The following is a 22,746-nucleotide window of genomic DNA, read 5'->3' as shown; positions in this document are numbered from 1 at the left end:
CGACAAACAGCCGTTCCCCGCGCGGCCGCGGCCGCCGGGCGCACGCGCCCCGCCGCCCGAACGCCGCCCCATCCCTAGAGAAATCCCGCGGCAGTTACTTGGGCTTTTGTGCCTGTAGGAAAGAGCCCAAACGCGCGAAGGACTCCGTGGAAGAACCGGTTCGCCGCCTTCCGCCACCCACTCAGGCACAGCCCGCGGCTCGGGTTCCCACACACGACCGCCTCCCAGCAGGCCCGCCTCCGCCCCTGGCCCGGCCGACTCCCGGGCGGGCCCCCGGCGGCGCTCCCAAGGGCAGGATGGGCCTGGCATCTCCGACCCCACAAGGCTTCACCTTCTGAATCGCAGCGGGAGTGATCTCCCCTTTGCCTCGCTGCCTTGGGGCTGCGAACGCAACAGACATGTTGCCGCCGTCACCACTACAGGCAAGTCCCGAGCGCTCCGGGTGAACGGCAAACTGGGGGAGAGACGCCGGCCTCTCGGGCCGAACCACCTCGGGAATGCGGGTAGGGGGGATGCTCCGGCGCCGAACGAAGAACCGGCCGGCCTGGCCTACAGAAGTTACTCTGGCCCATAGAGGTCCTCTTTCGGCGCGTTACTGGGGAACCACGGCCCCGGCAGCACTGCCCTGCTCTAGGTAGACCTCTTGTCCTTCCTCCTTTCCGGACCCGTCCCCCCTCCCGTCGGAGCTAATGGTAGGGCCGCGCCCCAGGCCTCCCTCCGCTTCAGCGATTCAGGAAATGGTCCCGCCGCCGCGGGAGCAGGAGAGGCTGGGGCAGACCCTGTCACAGGAAATGCGAGCAGCCCGAGCCGGCCCGCCCCTTTCGCGCGGGTGCAACTTGCCTCTTTCTCCGGCGCGCGGAAGCCTCCCTGCAAGTGCGTTTCGGAGATCGGCTCTAGATCTAGTTCAGTTTTTCCAACCTCATCTTCACCCCGCGCCCCCCGGGGAAGAAGCGGCTGTCCCAGGTTGTCCGGGCACGGTGGAGAGGGAAGGAGGAAGGTCAAGACCCGCAGTTCGTGCAAACCCGTGGAGCATCTGCCGAGATGTGCAGAGGTGCAAGGTCTAGGTGAACGCGGATTCGCTGGTTTAAACGGCTCGGCTACGCCCCAAAGGCGCACCTCGGACTCCACAGTCTCGCTCGCACACACAAGCGTGCCTAACAATTTGAAAGTAAACCTGACCCCGAATCGGGAAACGAAGGCTGTGTACAGTATTCAGGGGCAGTCGGTCAACTTGGCTTGCGAGCCAGAGGAGAGTAGTTCGCCTCCTGGGACAACCCTTAGCAGAAAGTGCGTTGATTTCTGTCTGACTTGGATCTTTGAGATTAAGTTTTGAGATAGGGCACCTTCACTCTCTTACAATTATATACTCAATGCCTTGTAAATTGGACCCAAACTGCCAGGCTTCAAATACGTGTGAATGGGGGAGAAAACCCAAAGGTCTCTAATTATGGCAGGAACTTGGGCAAATGTGGGTAATGTGCTGGGGGTTTCGGGAGGCAAATAATTATTCTGTAAATTTGGACTTCCATATAACACAAAGGAAATGTTTATGTAAAATGTCACCCAACACTAATGAGGCTCAAAAATCAAGCTCTTCCTTTACATAAAAAATAAAATGGAGAGGCACCTGGATGGCTCAGTCAGTTACGTGTCTGACTTTGGCTCAAGTCCTGATCTGACGTTCGTGGGTCTCTGGGCTCTGCACTGACAGCTCAGAGTCTGGAGCCTGCTTCAGATTGTGTCTCCCTTTATCTCTGCCCCTCCCCCTGCTTGCACTCTCTTACTCACTCCCGCTTTCAAAAATAAGTTAATAAAAATTTTTTGAAAATAAATTGGAAAAATTAAAAATGCATATTTAAAAAATATTTGTTTCAAATATATGCTCTTCACAAAAGGTCCTAAATTTCATTGATGAAGCAAATATGGCCGTATTCTGTGTGCTAGGCTTTATGCTACACACCTAGGGTACAACTGTGAATAAGGTAGACAGGGAACCTGCCCTCTTGGAGTTTACATTCTGATAGGGCTGACCGAGATGAAACAAATATGTAAATATGTAAACTTCTAAGAATAGAAGCCAACAGAGGGACTGAAAGAATGATGAGCACACAGGTGAGTTAGGGTGGGAAGCCTTCTCTTTAAACTGACATCTAAAGGATGAAAAGACTCAAGCCATCCTAAGAATAAATGGAAGATAATTTATACTCCTAATGGTAGGTGTTGTCAACGAATTCTTGTCTTTCACTACCCTAAGCCTTAAAAACAAAACAAAACAAAACTAACACTTTTATTTAGACTTACTGTAATCACATCAAATTGGAAAAACTATTGAATTTAGAACAGAAACTGTCTTGTTCACTATCAACACAGTATGTCCAACACCTGACTTTCATCATCATGTCTTGATATTTACATAAAAGTACCTTAAATTGTTAAGAGCAATATTTTAGTAGGAAAAAATGAAACAATCCTACTGCTCCATTTATGTCTGCTTGGCAGATAGCACTGAAATCTTAACATGAACCTGTGGGAATAGATGTCTGAATTTCTATATTATTGTATTTTTTAAAAAGTGCCAAGGAGACTTATATTCCAAGGAGGTACCCAAAGATAAGCACCTTACTTGCTTAAATTTCAGCTCCCCAATGTCAGGGAAAAAATAAATCAATGGAAAGTAGGTAACAGGTCAGCCAAAGGTGTTTATTTCTACAGAATAGCAGTTTAGACTATAGGGTACTGGGCATAAATAACCACAGTCTTTTGTATGATGGCATGTGAGCCATAAAAATACCATTATTTTCTATGTCCATCACATGACATCGATAGGGAGACACTGGAGTAAAGATCCAGCCAGAAATACAAATGATCTCCATAAGAGAAGACACTTTAAAGGGACCCTAGGTTTACTCTCAAGCTTCCTTAGTACACACCGTCAGCTTGAACTGGAAAAGTAGGAAATTCAGATATCGAGCAGGAAGGCTGTAACTTGGAGGAACTTTTTTGCAATTTTGGAGTCTTTGTAACTGTTAACGAGCCTTTAGTTAGGGGAAAAAACAGTTCGGGGCACAATCTTGTCTCATTTGACCATTAGTTTGGAGGAGAGAGGAATCCCAAAGTACAGATTGTGTGATAGCAGATTTAGTTAAGGAGAAGACAGAAAATGAAGATGGGAAGTTGACCCAAGTCTGAGAATTGACTCTAGGAACTTAAGACTGAGCTGCCCAAGCAACCATTTTCTCAAACAGAAAAATCAGTTCCATTATTTAGATTCCTCTTGGTCTGAGACATCTGAAGAAGGAATTGAGGTCATTTAATAAAGAGATGAAAGGGTTGTTTTTTTTTTTTGTCTAAGAATAATCCTAATAGAATGTATACAGTGGTTTAGAATAAGTAAAATACTCTACATGAACTATTCATTCTTGATTATTCATGCCAATTAATGTAGACACATTTAACAAATGTAAGAAAATTGTCCATGTTTGATTTTTCAAATGTTTCCATTTTTTCCATATACATGAATTTATATTCCTCAAATATATTTCATCAAACTGATGAAGTGTTCCAAGACTATGCTTAATATTTAGTAAAATTATAATCACAGCATTGAAAATTATCTTAATTCACAAAAAACATATACATGGGTTGAGATTACTTTCATATAAGCATTTCTTTAATACTTATTGCTTTATAATTAACAATATTCATACTATCAAATTTGCTGATATTTGAGGCCCTTTTGCTGCCATAAATTCCTTGAACATGGCGGAGGTGGGGGGAGGCAGAGACCCAGCCTGTTTGCTTATAATTGGGCTCAAAGCAAAACCCCTCAGGTAGTAACTTTCAAAATATTTCTGCTCACTGTCTCCATGGCATTTGATGAGTTATTTTGGATTGTGACTTTCATACATTTCGAGACCATAAGAAGAACACCATATATCTATATAAATAATCATTATTCTGGGCAAAAACAAATCACCTTTCCCAATTCTCTTCTAAAGACTATTTTCAATACTCCAGAAGGTTTCATTCAACGTAGAGGATAACAAAGACTATCTGGAGCACTTCCCTGGAGCACTTCCATGTCTTGTTACATTATCAAACACTGAATGAATTGAGGAGCTGAATCAAATATATTTGGAAGGTTAATACTATAACAAAGTATTGCTTTATTAAAAAAGCTTTTATGTGAACCTCTATTCAATCTTAATTCACCGCAACAAATGCACAGGTTTGGAGTCCCCATTCTTCCATCTGAGGCATGTCACTGGACAGGTTCACCTTGGTTCACCTTCCCGAAAAACAGTCACCCTATCTAAAAGGCTATTAAGAATAACAATGTTTAGGGGCACTTGAGTGGCTCAGTTGCTTCAGCTTCAGACTTCGGCTCAGGTCATCATCTCGTGGTACATGGGTTTGAGCCCCTCATCAGGCTCTATGCTGACAGCTCAGAGCCTGGAGCCTGCTTCAGATTCCGTGTCTCCCTCTCTCTCTACCCCTCACCCACTTGTACTCTGTCTTTCTCAAGAAAAAATAAATAATAAAGAAACAAGAAATAACAGTGTTTAATTATTTATTACGCACTGCCACTGTCTAAGTGATTATCTCAGACTAAAAGATTGTCCCAATTTTAATGGGTAAAATATATAAAAATACATCGGATATTGTAAATTACTAAACAAGGATAAGTTTTTTAGTTAATAATCTAATAGAGAAAATGTATACTTCAAGACAAGAAATGGTCTAAAATACCTAATATGCAGTCTAACCTTAAGAAATTTTGGGGCTAGGTAGCTCTTTTTGCCCACAGGTCCTGAGCCCATGCTTTAATTGCTTTAATCAGCTCCGGACTCCCATCACTCCAAAAGCCCATCGATACTAATGGCAGATATAATTATAAGAAAAATATTTGGGGACACCTGGGTGGCTCAGTCGGTCAAGGGTCTAACTTCAGCTCAGGTCATGATCTCCTGGTTCATGGGTTTGAGTCCCACATCGGGCTTTATGCTGAAAGCTCAGCTCCTGGAGACTGGTTTAGACTCTGTGTCTCCCTCTCTCTCTGCCCTACTCACCCCCCATCTCTTAAAAATAAATAAAATGTTAGAAAGAAAGAAAGGGAGGGAGGAAGGAAGAAAGAAAAAAAGCAAGAAAAGAAAAATAATATTATGATACAGTCCTGCAAACATCATGATTTTAGGTTTCTGGCCTCCAGAATTGTGAAAGAATAAATTTCCGTTATTTTAAGCCACCAGGTTTGTGGTAATTGATTACAGCAGTCATAGTAAACTAATACAGATGCCAAGATAATTTAATGAAGAAAGAATTATTTTCGAATAGCTAGATATCCATGTTTTTTAAAATGTCCTTGGACCTTTTCCTCATATATACACAAAAGTTAACTTGAGATTGTAGTCTTAAGTTTTAAAAGTAAAGCTATAGGGGCACCTGGATGGCTCAGTTAGCTGGGCGTTGGATGCAGGTCATGATCTCACGGTTTGTGAGTTAAAGCCCCCCCGTCAGGCTCTGTGCTGACAGTGTAGAGCCTGCTTGGGATTCTCCCCCTCTCCCTCTCTCTTTGCCCTTTCCCCCAACTCTGCCCTCTCAAAATAAATAAAAAACTTTTAAAAAAAAATTGTTTTAAAAGTAAAACTATAAAACTTTTGCAAAAAAATAGCAGAGAATTCCCATGACCTTGAGTGAAGCATACATTTCTTAGATAAGACACAAAAGGCAAGAAGCATAAAAGAAATATTTTATAAAAAATTGAGTTTCATTGAAACTAAAAACTCTAGGGGACATGTGGCTGGGTCAGTTGGTAGAATGTGTGACTCTTGATCTCAAGTTCATGAGTTAGAGCCCCCATTGGGTACAGAGATTACTAAACAAGATGAAAACTAAAAATTAAAGTAAAAACTCTGTTCCTCAGAGATACCATAAGAAAATGAAAAGGCAAGCCATAATCTGGGAGAAAAGATAATAAATTTATGAGACATTAAACAAAAAATTTGTAGCCAGAATATATAAAGAACCCCTACAACTCAATAAGACAAACAACCCCACTAACAAAATGGACAAAAGACTTGGAAATGATTTACGAGTGGCCAATAAACACACAAAAAGTTGTTCCCCATCATTAATCATCATAGAAGTGCAAATTAAATCCATATTGAGAAACCGCTACATACCCACTAAAACTGCCAGAATTAAAAAGAGTGACACGACACCATCACACTTTGGAAAGTATGTGGAACAACTAGGTACATTCATACATTGCCTGTGGGAGTAGAAATGATACAACCACACAGAAAAACAACTCGTAATTATCATAAAGTTAAACACAGTTATCCTATGATCCAGCAATTGTGCCCTTGGGTATTTATTCCTTACCCAAAACAAATGAAAATGTATTGCCCACACCAAGACCAGTACATGAATATTCACCGCACCTTTGATAAAAATACTGTAGGGGCACCTGGGTGGCTCAGTCAGTTAAGCGTCCGGCTTCCAGCTTCAGCTCAGGTCATGATCTCAGGTCATGATCTCACCACATCGGGCTCTGTGCTGACAGCTAGCTTAGAGCCTGGAGCCTGCTTCGGATTCTGTGTCTCCCTCTCTCTCTGACCCTCCCCTGCTCATGCTGTCTCTGTCTGTCTCTTATAAATAAATAAAAAACATTAAAAAAAAATACTGTAAAGTTAGAAACAACTCAAATATTCAACACAGGTGCATGGAGAAATAAATTATGATACATTTATATAATAGAATACTACCCAGGAATAAAAAGGGCTGAACTATTAATATACGCAGCAAAATGGATGAATCTCAAAAACATTAGGTTGCATAGAAAAAGTCAGACAAAAGAGTACTGTTGGTTCCATCTATATAAGAATCTAAATAAGACAAAATCAACTTATAGTGACAAAGTAGGTACATTGTAGTTGATTAGGATTGAGGACGGGAAATGGTGACTCAAAGGAGCACAAGGAAATGTTTTGAGATGATGAAACTATTGTGTGTTTTTTATTGTGGTCGTAGTTATACAGGTGTATCCATTGGTAAAAATTCATCTTTAAATTCTTGTTGATATTGCACTGAATACATAGATCATTTTGAGTTTGCCAATTCATGAATCTGATATATACCTCCCTTTACTTAGATCTTCATTAGGTTCTTCCAATAATATTTTAGGTCTTTCTGTGTTAGAAGTCTATATGTTATTTCCTAGAAATACACCATATACATGGTATCTTTTTTTATTGTTTGTTTATTCATTGAGGGGGGAAAGGGAGAGAGAGAGACACCAGGGGAGGAACAGAGAGAGAGGGAGAGAGAAAATCTCTAGCAGCCTCCACATTGTCAGTGCAGAGCTTAACCAACACGGGGCTCAATCTCATGAATCGTGAGATCATGGACCTGAGCCGAGATTAGGAGTTGGATACTTAACCAACTGAACAACCCAGGTGCCCCACTTGAAATCTTTTTTATTTCATTTCCATAATTATCTGCTCTTGCTTTATAGAAATACAGTTGATTTGTTTTATGTCAATCATGTCCATCAACTTCCTAAATTCACTAATATTAACAATTTATAATTTATCTTGGATTCTTTATTATTATACAATTAGGTCATTTAAAAATGATATGATTTTCTTTTCACTTCTTCCTTTACAAAACTCAAAGTTTTTCTTTTTGCTTGTCTTCTACTGCTTAAAAAGAACTCCAGTACAAAGTCAGACAGAAGTGACAAGAGCAGGGACTCTCAGGTATGTTGCTAATCTCAAATAAAACAAAAGTTCCGATCTTTAACCACCAGAAATGATGTTTCCTGGAGGATTCTTTTAGATCCCCTAAATTAAGGAAATTCCTTTCAACCTTTCGATGATGAGTCGATAAGATTATATGAGACATGGGTTTCATTAAACGCTCTTCTGCATTTTTGAGGTACGTTTTTTCCCCCCTATTTCACGAGTCAGCAAACTTTTTCTATAAAGACCAAATAGTAAATATTTCAGGTTTTGCAAGCCCCCTGGGCTCTGCTGCAATGACACAACTCTGTCATTTTAGCAGGAAAGCAACAATAGACAATGTAGAAAAGAATATGCTATTGTTTTCTGATAAAACTTTATTTACAAAAATAGGTACAGCAGCCAGATGTGATTCCTGGGCAGTAGTTTGATAACTCCTGTTTTATTCTCTTTATGTGGTGAATTACATTGATTGCTTGCTAGAATAACTCAACTTAGTTGTGATGTACATGTGACGTATATATTTTTTGTATATTGCTTGTTTCGGTTTATTGATATTTTGCTTAGTATTTTTATATACATGTTCATGAGTGAAAATGGCCTATAAAATTCTTTTCTTATAGTATCCTCAGGTTTTGCTATTAGGATTATGCAGCTTCATGGGCACCTGGCTGGCTCACTCAGTGGAGCGTGTGACTCTTGATCTCAGGGTCATGAGTTTGAGCCCTCTGTTAGGCATGCAGCTTACTTAAAAAAAAAAAAAAAAAAAAAAAAAGGTTATATTGCTTCATAAAAGATGTTTGGAAGCAGTCTCTCTGTTGCTATTTCTGTGATGACTTTATATAATATTAGTGTTATTTCCTTCTTAAATGTTCCTTAGGATGCACTAAGGATACCCCTGGGCCAAGTGACTTTGTGGTAATGTTTTGTTTCTGAATTTAATTTCCTTAACAGATTTGGGACCACTGAGACATCTTTTTTCTTGCATTAGTTTTATTATGTTTTTCTACGAATTTGTGCTTTTACTCTAAATTTTCCAATTTATTGGCATGAAGTTACTCATAACTTTAATGTCATTAAGATCTATAAGGCCCTCTTTTCATTCTTCATTTTGTCTTCTCTTTCTTCTTGATTGCTCTTGCCAGCCATTTTTCAATTCTATTAGCATTTTTAATGGTCTAACGTACAGTTTTCTTTACATTCCCCATTTTATTTTGTATTTCATTGACTTCTGTTCTTTATTATTTTCTTCCTTATACATCCCTTGGGTTTAATAAGCTGTTTTTTTAATGTAACCTCTTAACTTGATGCTTACATAATGATTCTTAGTTTTTCTCCTTTTGTTTTTTATATATACATATATAATGTTTATTTATGTTTGAGAGAGAAAGAGAGATTGAGAGACAGTGCACAAGTGGGGGAGGGGCAGAGAGCCAGGGAGACAGAATCTGAAGTAGGCTGAAGGCTCTGAGCTGCCAGTATAGAGCCCAATCCAACTCTGGCTCAGGTCATGATAATCCTGGTTCATGAGTTCAAACCCTGCATTGGGCTCCACACTGGCAGTGTAGAGCCTTCTTAGTGTTCTCTTCTCTCTTTCTCAGTCCCTCCCTTCCTCGCACTTTTTCCCAATAAATAATTAAATAAATAAACTTTTAAAAATACATTTCTTAATTTTCAAATAATATAGTTGGTGTTAGGTACAAATTTAGAATTAAGTATTTCTAGGAAATGAAGCCTTTATCATTACCAAAATATCAATCGATATCTCTTGCTATCCATCTTGAACTGAAGTATACTTTGTTACACTATATACTAGTTCTTTTTGTTTAGTATTTGCATGATATCTTTCTCACCCTTTTACTTTCAAATTTTCTTTACCTCTTAGTTTAATGTTTATCTCATGTCGCAAATAGGTGCAATTTGTTTTCTCAAAAGTTTAAGAGAGAAGGGGCAGAGAGAGGGAAACCGAGAGAATATCCCAAGCAGGCTCCACGCTGTCAGAGAATATAAGTATTAATATAGTTACCTTGAAGCCTACTAAAATACTATTTGCTTTCTATTTCCCATATTATTATATGTTCCCTTTTCTTTCTTTTTGGTGTTCTTTCTTGTTATTATTTTATTATAATAATGTATTGTAATATATATGTTTACATATTTTTATATGGTTCCCTAAGAGAACCCCAGAGATTACAATATGCATTTTGGATCTATTAGTCTAATATAAATTAGAAATTCTACTACTTTCTGAAACAATGAAGGGAAGTTAGAATACATTAACTTCATTTGTCTTACCCAAATTATATATTATCTTCTCAGTATTTTAATACTATATATTGATATGCCCATAGGGTTGTTTTATTCAGTTAATCTTTATTTGAACTTATGCATATGTTTACCCTTGATGGTCTTTATTTTCTCCTCCATCTCCAAATTTCCATCTATGAAAATTTTCTTCTGTCTAAAGAACATTCTTCAGTATTTCCCTCAGTGAGTATTTGCTAGTGACTAATCCTTTCTGGTTTTGTGAGAAAAATAACTTAATTTTGCCTTCAGTCTTAAAGGTTATTTTCACTAGAAACAGATTATCATACCAGCTTTGCATGTATATTCTTTTAGCATGTTGAAGGTAGCATTCCATGTTAGTATAGAAGTCAGCTGATAGTCTTATTTTCTTCTTTTTGGTAATATACGTATGTTTTTCTTTAGAGAGCTTTAAGGTTTTCTCAGCATCTTTGGTTTACAGCAGATTTATTGTGGTTTTTCTAAGTGTGAATTTCTTTTATTTATTCTGTTATTGTTAATAGTTTTTCTTAAATCTGTTGCTTGATTCTTTGGCCATTTGAAAATTTCTAAACAAAAATATCTTCATATGTTGTTTCTGCCCTATTTTTTTTTACCTCTTATTATCTGGTACTCCAACTATACATACATTCAGTTTTTTCAATATAATATGTTTTAGATTATTTTTTCAGTGTTCTCTTTTTATCACTCTCTGCTTTGATATGGATATATATATATATATATATATATATATATTTCCTACTTCTCTCTTCAACTAGGTCTGACTTTTAGTCTAATTTTTGAGCTCTTAATCTCAATTAATGTAGTTGTCATTTCTACAATTTCCAATAGGTGCTTCATTAATAGTTCCTGGGACACCTAGATGCCTCAGTTGGTTGAGCTTCCAACTTGATTTGGTTCAGGTCATAATCTCACAGTTCATGAGATCAAGCCCCATATTAGGCTCTGTGCTGACAGCATGGAGCCTGCTTTGGGATTCTCTCTCTCCCTCTCCCTCCCTCTTCCCCTCCCCTGCTCACACACATTCATTTTCTCTCTCTCTCTCTCTCTCTCTCTCTCTCTCTCTCAAAATAAATAAACTTTTCACCTAACTTTTTAAGTGTTTTTTTACATTTATTTTTGAGAGAGACAGCGTGAGCAGGGGAGGGTCAGAGAAAGAGGGAAACAGAGAATCTGAAGACAGCCTTCAGGCTCTGAGCTAGCTGTCAGCACAGAGCCCAATGCAGGGCTTGAACCCACGAACCGTGAGATCATGACCTGAGTTGAAGTCGGATGCTTAACCGACTGAGCCACCCAGGCGACCCCCCAAATATCTAATTTTGAATAACCACAGTGTCAGTCACTCTTTCAGGTATAAATGATGTTCCATGAGAAAGGAGGCTGGTTCAGCTGGGAACTCAGATATTTACAATAGAGCTTTTTCTTGGGGTACCTGGGAAGCTCAGTTAGTTGGTTAAGTGTCTGACCTCGGCTCAGGTCACAATCTCACATGAGGCTCTATGCTGACAGCTCAGAGTCTGGAGTCTAATTCAGATTCTGTGTCTCCCTCTCTCTCTGCCCCTGCCCCTCTCACACTCAGTCTCTCTCAAAAGTAAACATTAAAAAAGTACTTTTTCTCAAACTAACCACCTTGCTTTGAAGGTAGTAGAAGTACCTTATATGTACTTCCCATTCTGTATATTAAATATATAAGTACTCATGACTCAAGATTTGATAAAAATAATAATTTATTGCTTATTCAATGACAATCTTTTTTTTAAATTTCTTTAACGTTTATTTATTTTGAGAGAGAGAGAGACAGAGCACAAGTGGGGAAGGGGCAGAAAAGAGGGAGACAAAGAATCTGAAGCAGGCTCCAGGCTCTGAGCTGTCAACACAGAGTCCAACACGGGGCTCCCGCCCATGAACCATAAGACCTGAGCCGAAGCTGGATGCTTAACTGACTGAGCCACCCAGGCACCCCATTATTCAATGACATTTCCTAAATGAAAATTGGCATTTTTTCAAATGGGTGCTTAGTTGTAAAGAACACAATATAAACTAGTACAGACCAGTGCTACTGTCTCAATTCATAGTAAGGTGCCAACAGTTGTACCCATTTCTTTTGTACTGCAAATTAAGTATTCATACAATGAAAGGATAAACACTGTTCTAAGATGATCACTATAGTTTTGACATTGTAAATCCCTTGAAAAGTTTTTGGGTACTTCCAAAGATCTGTGGACCACAGTTTGAGAAACATTGCTGATGTGGGCCTGCCACGTGAATGATCAAGAAAAAATTCTTCAGGCATTTTTGATGCAAAAGGGTGCTTTTGTTACAGTTCAGGGACAGGGCCCAAGGGCAGAAAGAGTTGCACTGGGATTAGTGGATGCTTATATTCTTTCTAGTTCATGGGGGTTAGGGGTAACATAAGTCCCTAAGGAATCTGTGCTTGTTGAAAGCAAGGTCTTCAGGACCTTGGAGAGCTAGCTATTGTTAAGATAAGGTTGCTTTTACTCTGTAATAAAACATCAACACTAAAGTGGCCATGAGTTACTTGAGGAATGTCACACTCTTCATGTCTCAGGTAATTATCAGAGGGCTCCAAGTTATAATTTAGCTACATTTCTTTCCTTTGTTCCTCTCATCAACTGCCTTATTCCAATCGTTAACTGAGATGATGCAAAACTTGGTGTTAGTCCTTGTAAGAAGAGGTCTTTTTTTTGGGTTCATTCTTACTTCCGAGTTGTGGTCCTTTGGGTCCCAAACAAAAGCCTAGATGTTTACCATGACCCCTACACCTTGACAGGCTTTGAACTCCAATTTTTGTCTACCAAAGTTGGCTACACTAATCAGCTAGGCTTTAGGAATAGACAAATGCCTCAAGGGAAAAATGCTAGGCTTACACCTGTGAGTTTTCCTTCTAAATCTTGGCAAGAAAATTCTTCATTCCTTGTTAGCTATTTGGAGTCAGCTCATATATTTAAAAAAAATTGTCCTGTATATCTGGTTGTTATCAATAGGAGATCTGGATCAAATCATTAAGACTGCCATTGCTGGAAGTCTCAGCATTAAACTGTTACTTGCTGCTGTTTTTATAAAGGTAGACTATGCTTGCTTTAAACATTTTAAATACAAAGTTTAGAACAGTAACTTCTCTTTCCTTACCCTGTCTCAACTATTTTAATCTCTGGACTCCTGCAAAGAAAATCACTCTTATCAACTTGACATATGTCCTTTCATTCTTCTCTCTATAGATCTAGAAATATTTTTATACATATATTTAAAATATATATATGTGGGCCCATGCTACATTTTTACTCTTCCTAATTCCCCTCTTATGGAATAATCTTAACTTTTTAGTTGGCTCAATAATTAATAACAACAGGTAACATTTTTCAAGTACTGGTCTGTGTTAGGTAATGCCTTCAGCTTCAGATACTAATACATTATTTCATTTGCTCTTCACAGCCTTGTGAAGTCCACCTTATTATCCTCCATTTACAGGTCAGGGAGGTAGGTTTTGGGGGAAGTGAAATATACCTACCCAAAGTTACACTGTTAAGTTGTAGTGTCAATATGAATCCTAAACGTGTAAAGCAATCCTTGTCAAGATTTCAATACTACCTCACTTCTGAAGTATAGCTATAATACACCATAGCACTCTCGAGATATCTTTCATTGAAAGCTATACATGTATTTTCTATTGATGTAATTTCCTAGTTCTTACACTGTATTATATGCAAGACATAACAAATGGGGTAAACTTAGTGAAAGGTACAAGAGACACTCTTGTTACTATGATTATAACTTCCTGTGAATCTATAATTATCTTAAAATTAAGTTACTTAAAGGGCGCCTGGGTGGCTCAGTCAGTTAAGCATCAGACTTCAGCTCAGGCCATGATCTCAGGAGTGGTGAGTTTGAGCCATGTGTCCAGCTCTGTGCTGACAGCTCAGAGCCTGGAAGCTGCTTCAGATTCTGTCTCCATCTCTCCCCCTCCCCAGCTTGTGCTCTCTGTCTCTCTTAAAAATAAATAAACATTTAAAAAAATTACTTAAAAATTTACACACTGTATGATTCCATTCATGTAAAAATTTTTAAATGACAAAATGATAAAATGAAGAACAGATTAGTGGTTTCCAAGGTTTGGGAGCAAGGAGAGATGGTTATGACTACGTGGGCAGCACAAGGAATCTTTATAGTCATGGAACAGTTATGGATCTTGATTGTTGCAGTAGTTATACTAATCTACACATGATAAATTTCATAGAACTACACTTACATACACAAATGAGTACATGTAACCTGGCAATATCTGAATAAGCTCTTTGGATTTTTACCAATGTTATTTCCTGGTTTTATTATAGTACTAAAAGTACGTATGACATTACCATTGGGGGGAAGTGGAGGAAGGGTACAGGGGACCCTCTGCACATTTTTCAAATTTCCTGTGATCTATATTTCAAAAGAAAAAAACTACGATTATGTAACAACACTAAAATACTTCTTATGTAACCGCTTCTTGTAAATGTTGGTTTAACATAACATTCATTGTAAAAGTTCAGAAATTCTTGAAAAGTTAAGAGTTGTTTTGGTTAGGATTTACTGGTTTATTTATTCATATTCGTTTGTTTTTCAGTAGCACCAAGCTTTTCAATAGTTTCTAATGTTAAAAAAGATGGGGCGCTTAGGTGGCTCAGTTAAGTGATTCTTGGTTTCAGCTCAGGTCATGGTCTCACGGTTTGTGGGATCGAGCCCCACATTGGGCTTGTGCTAACAGCATGGGGCCTGCTTAGGATTCTCTCTCTCTCTCTCTCTCTCTCTCTCTCTCTCTCTCTCTCCCCCTCTGTCTTTGACCCTTCCCTCCTCAAACACACTCTCTCAAAATAAATAAATAAATGTAAAAAAAATAGAAAAATGATAAGGGGTAAATAAAAATTGCTTTTAGTAGGCAACTAAAATTCTGAATTAAGTATTTGGAATTATGGGTATTGAGGTTTCCTCTTTTATAGGTAATTACTCTTTTTCCTTTTTTTTTTTTTAATGTTTCTTTCATATTTGAGAGAGGGCAAGTGGGTGGGGAGGGGGCAAAGGATCTAAAATAGGCTCTGTGCTCACAGGCTGTCAGCAGTGAGTCTGATGTGGGGTTTGAACTCAAGAACTAAAAGATCATGACCTGAATTGAAGTCGAAGGCTCAACTGACTGAACCACCCAGGTGTGCCTCTTTTTTCCTCTCTCAGTGAAGATTGCCTTCACCAAACTTAAGATCTTCCACAGTGGAAAAGAACATATATTAAACAATACATGGAAAGTAATAATAATACCTGGCTACCTACCAGATACCATTATAAACTATTTATGCCTACAAACACATTTAAACCTGAGAATAACACTTTGCTACTGATTTTTAAATATTCCCATTTTATAGATGAGAACAAAAAGACAAGAGCTGTTTCACAGGCAGAAATGTTGCACCTTTTACAGACTTTGTACTATAGTTATATTTGCAGAAATCTCTTAAGCAGCGTACTTTGGGCTTTTGGTTTTTTTTTATTAAAATAGTATTATCTTAATTTCTGTCATTAGCAACAGTTTGATGGACTATTTGCTTTATTTAGTTTACCATCTGCTCATTTGCTCTGTTTTGTTCACAAGACAGAAAATGAAAGAAACACTATTTCCAGGCACCTATGTGGCTCAGTTGGTTGGACGAGGGACTCTTGATTGTGGCCCAGGTCATGATCCCATAGTGATGGTATCCAGTGCTGAACACGGAACCTGCTTGGGTTTCTCTCTCTCTCTCTCTCTCTCTCTCTCTCTCTCTCTCTCTCTCCTCTGCCCATCCCCCTCCCTATCCCCCACATGCTGAATCTCTCTAAAACAGAAAATTAAAACTAAACATTTTTATTTATTTATATTTATTTTTAATTTACATCCAAGTTAGTTAACATATAATGCAATAATGATTTCAGGAGTAGAATCCAGTGATTCACCCCCTACATAGAACACCCAAGGACTCTTCCCAACAAGTGTCTTCCTTCATGCCCCTTACACATGTAGCTCATCTACCCACGCATAATCCCGCCAGCAACCCATAGTTTGTTCTCCGTATTTAAGTCTCATGTTTTGTCCCACTCCCTGTTTTTATGTTATTTTTGCTTCCATTCCCTTATGTTCATCTGTTTTGTACCTTAAATTCCACATGAGTGAAGTCATATATTTGTCTTTCTCTAATGTACTTCACTTAGCATAATACCCTCTAGTTCCATCCATGTTGCTGCAAATGACAAGATTTCGTTCTTTTTTACTGCCGAGTAATACTCCATTGTATATGTATACTGCATCTTTAGTGTAAAGAAGAAACTATTTTGAAAATTACCATGTCTTCCCTTGATTTAAACCCATATAAAATGTGAAAGTGAAATGAAATTTACAATTTGAAGCTAAAATGAAGAGGTTGAAATGTAACTTACCACTGGTGCTCTGACAGGTGTGCAAAAATTAAAACATCTGATCTTCAAATTTCCCTCCGTGAAGCCGTCATCTTTGCTGTCATCTTTATACCTGGAGTGATCAGACACCACCGCTGGAGCAACAGCGTGCTGGGAAAACTGTACGTGTTCCCCAAACACTAAGGGTAGCAGAGGTACTCTGCCATCTCGCAAGCACAGCCGTGCACAGGCAGGCGGGCATGAGGACTTCGGAGCTACACCTGGCTCCCAGACGCCAGGGCTTCCGGACAGCGGCAAGAGGTGCGGGCCCGAACACTTCCGGGAGGTGTCTTGAGGCCGGGGCAAGCACTTCCGGGGGGCACGTGGCAGCGGGAGCCGCCCTTTCGCTCGTCGCTCGTCTCAGCTGTGGTAACGTTGTCGTTCACCCCACAGGAATCGGCGGAGGCTTGTCCCATGGCGTCTCGATATGACCGGGCAATCACTGTCTTCTCCCCAGACGGACACCTGTTCCAAGTGGAATATGCCCAGGAGGCGGTGAAGAAAGGATCCACAGCGGTGAGCAATGAACTTCACCACCGCCCAGTGCCCCAGGCCAAGGCTCCGGTGTATGGGGTCAGGAAGGGAGAGCTTCCAGCTTGTGAAAATTTCTTTGTTCTTTTTATTATTTTTTTTACTGTTAAATGGCCAATTTGAACGATTAGTCTGTTGTGTTTTATTTTTTATTTATTTTTTCTAATGTTTTATTTATTTTTGATACAGAGAGAGACAGAGCTTGAGAGGGGGAGGGTCAGAGAGAGGAGACACAGAACCGGAAGCAGGCTCCAGGCTCTGAGCTAGCTGTCAGCACAGAGCCTGACGCGGGGCTCGAACCCACAAACGTGAGATCTGACCTGAGCCGAAGTCGGAGGCTTAACCGACTGAGCCACCCAGGCGCCCCAACTTTGTTCTTTTTATTGACGGAAATGCCCTTTCTGAAATTTGAGCGGGAGGCAGCGGAGTGAAAATTGGTAGATCTCCTAGGTGTGCGGCCATCTTTGAAGGATAGCTCCGGACACAAAACTAGGGTGTGCTCGTTGAAGCTTTGATTTTAGAAGCGCTATTAATGCCGTATCTGGCAATAAGGGAAGAAAAGACTTCTTCCAGCCAGTAACGGCCATCCTGAATGCACATAAGCCAGTTCCGCAGGAATTCACAGATGCATACATGGAAAAGGAGCGGTTCCTTCGGGTGGTACTGTTGTTTAGTAGTAATTACATTAAAAATAGACCATGCCTGCTCCCGAAATAGAAACAGTCAAGTAAAATTGAATCTCTCGGTGAGGAATTGGTCAAAAACGCCAAGCCAGTTATCCTACACTTCCACCTGTTAAAAGTAATTGTCCTAAATTTTTCACCTGCATATTTAGCAGTCTTTTAGAGGCTCTAAGCCCCATGAAACTGTTCTTTTGCCACTTTTTTGTTTGTGTTCAAATATGCTGGAATTCTTTGAGAGATTATACCCTACATTGTATTTATGTATCCACATATCTGAAAAACTTTTAAATACTCAGGGTAGCAGTAAAATCCCTGCCAAGTTTTAATTATATTTAATAATCTTAGGGTTTCATAAAATTAAAAAGGACAACTTTGTCCCGGTGACCAAAGATCTATTGCCCCGAATCGTACAAGCCCTAACATATGAATTCAGAAGGATCCCACTTTTTAAATATCTGAATTTCATGAGCATGTTTGTTTTGCATTTTGGAAATTGAGACACTAGCTATGAGAATACACAGTGCATTTCTAAGTGTAGCAGTGTCTGTATTTTCCCTCACTTTCCATACCAATTTAGTTATGGAAGGAAATAATTCACTTTTATCATAAATCTATCAAATGTAAAATGGTAAAAAAAAAATAACACTAGAAAGAATGTTATCATATTTAAAGTATTTTTCTATTTAATTGGACCCTCTAGTTTTGCTTCTGTTTTATAAGTAATTTTTTTAGAATTATAAATTTAAGAAAAGCCTGATGTAGCTTAAACCAAAAGGGTACCATTTTGATAAAAACAAAAAGTTATGTAATCCCCGACAAGGCATGAAACATATGGTTAGAAAATAATGCCCAAGTTTTAGAGCCTAAAATAAAGGAAGCAATGGGAGAAGACTGGGGTGTAATAAGAAGCCACATTGGCTCATTTAAAATGTTTTAAGAATGCTATAGAACTGATTGATAGTTCCTTTGTAATGAGCTGTAAAAGGGTAAGGATATAAAAATACCTATAGTGGGCATTTTTAAAGATACATTGGAAGGATGAGACAGTTTCATCTCAGGATTCTGAAATTATAATTTCCATCTTTGCATGGAGTTGTTCATTGTGTTTTCTTAAGGGTGCTATGACCTTTTATGGGGGGTAAAGTTTATGACGGCACTTATTTATTAAAATACGTCACAAAACATTCTGTCTATAAACAGTAGTTCCTATGAGGACTTGTAAATAAGCCAAGACTAACCAGTTTTGACCAGCATGTGGATGCAGTGTCATTTAGTGATACAAGAAGTTATAGGGGCCACAGTTAGAGGCCTGGGCTCTACCTCCTTCTTGTTGATTATCTTAGAGCATGCAATGAGGCAAGAGGCCTGTTTTCTTTTTGCTTTAGTTCCCTTTTTTATAAATGAAAAGTATGTTTGAATAACATCTTGGAGAGGCAATACATTTCTTCTTAGGAAAAAAGAATAATGAATCCTTTACAATATTCCCATGAAAAAGATAAGATTTATTACCATTCCTTATACTGTCCTTTCCCTAACCCCAAACTGTTACTAGTGCATGTTTCCTACTTTTTCAAGTCTTAGCTTCACATTCTGGCCATCAAAGTCTTGTATAATCTTTATCCCTCTTTAATTAAAGGGGCCACGTCATTGTTGTACCCATATGTGTTTGTGCCCTTATACATGGGTAGAGGAGAAAACACCTTTATTTCTGCCAATACCCTCTCTTATTTGTCCTTTGCGAATCTCCTCATATTTCTTCTTTTTTTTTTTAATGTTTTATTTAGTTTTATACAGAGAGAGACAGAGCATGAGAGGGGGAGGGGCAGAGAGAGACGGAGACACAGAACCGGAAGCAGGCTCCAGACTCTGAGCTGTCAGCACAGAGCCTGACATGGGGCTCGAACCCACTAACGTGAGATCTGACCTGAGCCAAAGTCGGAGGCTTAACCGACTGAGCCACCCAGGCGCCCCCTCATATTTCTTCTTGATGAACCTTCTCTAATCCACTCCAGCCATCATGAGTCTTATTCTTTTTATGAATTTATAATATATATCTACTATATTTGGTCTCATATTTGCTTTATTGTTAAATTTTTTAAATGTTTATTTATTTTGAGAGAGAGAATCTCAAGCAGGTTCTGCGATGTCAGAGCAGAGCCTGATGCAGGGCTTGAGCTCCCAAACCACAAGATCATCACCTGAGCCAAAATCAAGAGTCAGACGCCTAACTGACTAAGCTACCCAGGTGGCCCATGGCCTCATATTTACTTTAATTTCAGGTCTATTTAATAGTCTTCTCACACCAACTGGATAGTAAAATCTTTAAGAATCTAGGTAGCCTAAATCTTCTCGTATTTGTATATATACCACGTGATATACTACAGTGAGGGGGCTAGGTAAGAAGTAAGCATTTAAGGAATATTTGTTTCGTACCAAGTGTTTTATGCACATTATGTAATGTTAAGGACAGTTTTTAAGTCCCTTTTTATGTGTGTGGAAACTGATACAGAAGCTGTGATAGCTTGCTGAAGATAGTCATCTAGAAGGTTATGGAGCCCATATTCACACTTAATTTTTTTCTAGTTCCAAAGCCTCTGCTCTTTGCATTGTACCATGAAGTTTGCTCAATAAATATTAGTATATTAATTAGCTATCATTATCATGAATTTGGAAGGCAGGTATGCATCATATAAGGCAACTAACTTCTCAGCTATAATTTCTTTAATAGTAGAACTGGCAGCAAACTAGCATCTGCTTCATAGAACTGATCTGAGTTAAATAATACATGTGAAGCATCTTGCACAGTGTCTGGTTAACAGCAGCTATTTAATAAACGGTAGCTATTATTGTTTACTATCCCTTTGTTTTCTCTTTTCCCTTCATATTTGTCTGTAGTTTTTCTAGCACATTCATTTTTGTGGGCACTTACATATGCCCAACATGGTGGTGGTTCTGGGGTTTCACAATGAGTAAAATAAACTCAATCCCTGTCTTCAGAGAGTTTACTATCTAGCAGAACATTAGATGATTTAGTGAATAGTCCTAACTAGGCCTAAATGAGTATTATAATGGAGAGAATATAGGGCAGTGTGGGAACTCTAGATCTTAGGAAGGTTGTCCTAAGGAAGTAGTGTTTAAGTAGACACCTGAAAGATGAATAGTAGCCAGGTTAAAAGGTGGAAAGAAAGAGGAGTATTTTAGACAAAGGAAATAGCATGTGGAAGACCAAGCAGCAAAAGATATGATATTGGAAGGCATTCCAGATCACTGAAGCAATGTAAAAAAAAAGAGAGAGAGACAGAGATAAAACTAGAAAGAAGGCCTAGATCATAGAATGACTTTAAGAAAGTAAGAGGCGTTGAAGGGTTTTAATGTGGCTATTGTCATACCCTAGATTATTACTGATCTGTCCTTCTAGTAACAGATTGGATTTGTCAAATCACAGAGGCACTCACAGGACTCAGGTAGAAATCATTCATAGTTTCTATCATCCTGTACACAGTGATGAGCATGTGACTCGAATCTAGCCAATGTAAGTCCATCCTTAGGACTTTTATTTGAACTAGGGATAGTGGTAGCTTTTTTTTCCCCCTCTGGGACAATATTTGGGATGTGTATCCAAGATTGCCAATTACCGTCTTTTTTTTTTCTGTAACAAAGAAAGTGTCTGTACATTGAGAGTAAAAGGCCAATATGCAAAGGGTAAATGTTACAGTCCCTAGATCTTTTGGTTCCAAGTCTAGTTCTGTGCTATCTCAGTTTGCTTACTGAGAAATGGTCCTTATTAGTACAAGTTTTTTAAGTAGAGAAATTCCACATTCAGATTTTCTTTCTTTTTTTTCATGTTTTTATTTTTCACAGATTTCTCAGACTTTAATGTGTGGTCAGTGGATTGGATGATATCAAGACTGGAAGCAAGGAAACCACAAAGGAGTCTATGAAGTAATCCAGATGAAAAATGATAGTTTTCATTAGGATTGAGGCAGAAATGGGAATAAGGCAGATTCTAGAGAAACTTTAGTGGCATAGTTGTTACAACTTGATTATTATTTGGATAGTATTGAGGGAGAGGAGGAGGAGAAGAGGAGGTACTATATAGGGAAGAATCAAAGATGGCGCCTGTTTCTGGATTTAGCCTCTTAGTAAATGGCCCTGTCATTTTCTTAGGGAATATGAGGCTTGACTGAAGTTTGACTCAACCATTGAGGTTTGGACTTGCTGAGGTTGAAATGCTTATGGGAACTATAGTAGGCAGCCTCTAAAATGACCTCCAGTGATCCCCACTTTCAGATGTTCATGCCCTTGGGTGTAGGCTGAATCTAGTAACTCTCTTCCAGGGAACAGGATAGGCAAAAGTGATGGGATGTCACGTCAGAGGTTAAGTTACAAAGACATGGTGACTTATGTCTTGTCATCCTCTTTCATTTTCCCTTGTTTGTTCTTCTGGTGTGCAATTGCCATTTTGAGTTGTCCTATGTATCAAGGAATTGAGAGAAGCTTCTGTTCAAAACACAGTAAAGAACTGGAATCTTTAGCTCAATGAACCCTGAGGAACTGAATCTCGATAACCACCATGTGAGTGAGTGTGGAAATGGAGCCTCCCTTATGAGCCTTGAGATGAGTACAGCCCTGGAGGACAACTTTATTGCAGGCTTGCGAGAGACCCTAAGTCAGAGGGTAAACTGTGTCCAGATTACTGACCCACAGAGACTGAGGCATGACTATACATAAATACACCTGTTTGGAACTCAGGAGATTGAGCTGCACTATAGATAGTAATTTTTTTAATAGTTTATTGTCAAATTGGTTTCCATTTAACACCCAGTGCTTCTCCCTACAATGACCATGACCCCCTCCCATCCTCACCCTCCCCTTTCAGTCCATGGTTCGTTTTCAGTATTCAGTAGTCTCCCTTGATCTGTGTCCCTCACTCTCCCTTGCTCTCTTTCCCCCTTCCTCTCCCCATGGTCCCCTGCCAGGTCTCTCCTGTTAGACCTATGAATGCAAAC

The 22,746-nt window shown here is 39.1% G+C and overlaps 2 protein-coding genes across 5 annotated transcripts in view; one reads left to right on the top strand and one right to left on the bottom strand.

The window, feature by feature from the left end:
• SS18 (SS18 subunit of BAF chromatin remodeling complex) overlaps positions 1-482 on the bottom strand; it is an 84,527-nt gene extending 84,045 nt beyond the window's left edge. Inside the window, exon 1 of one of the 2 annotated variants that reach the window (XM_029921532.1) lies at positions 332-482. In XM_029921532.1, coding sequence (XP_029777392.1) covers positions 332-400 — 69 coding nt within the window. In that variant the 5' untranslated portion in view covers positions 401-482. The remainder of the gene's footprint in view (positions 1-331) is intronic. The other variant, XM_029921533.1, reaches the window with a different exon arrangement.
• Positions 483-16,522: 16,040 nt separating this feature from the next.
• Positions 16,523-22,746, top strand: part of PSMA8 (proteasome subunit alpha 8) — a 46,136-nt gene continuing 39,912 nt past the window's right edge. For all 3 annotated transcript variants that reach the window (XM_029921535.1, XM_029921534.1, XM_029921536.1), the window contains exons 1-2: positions 16,523-16,784; positions 16,917-17,039. In XM_029921535.1, coding sequence (XP_029777395.1) covers positions 16,938-17,039 — 102 coding nt within the window. In that variant the 5' untranslated portion in view covers positions 16,523-16,784; positions 16,917-16,937. The remainder of the gene's footprint in view (positions 16,785-16,916; positions 17,040-22,746) is intronic.

This window comes from Suricata suricatta, chromosome 14 (genome assembly GCF_006229205.1).
Source record: "Suricata suricatta isolate VVHF042 chromosome 14, meerkat_22Aug2017_6uvM2_HiC, whole genome shotgun sequence".
NCBI classification, from domain to species: Eukaryota; Metazoa; Chordata; class Mammalia; order Carnivora; family Herpestidae; genus Suricata; species Suricata suricatta.
Note: the sequence above shows the minus strand (reverse complement) of the source record. Positions and strands in the feature narration are given on the sequence as shown.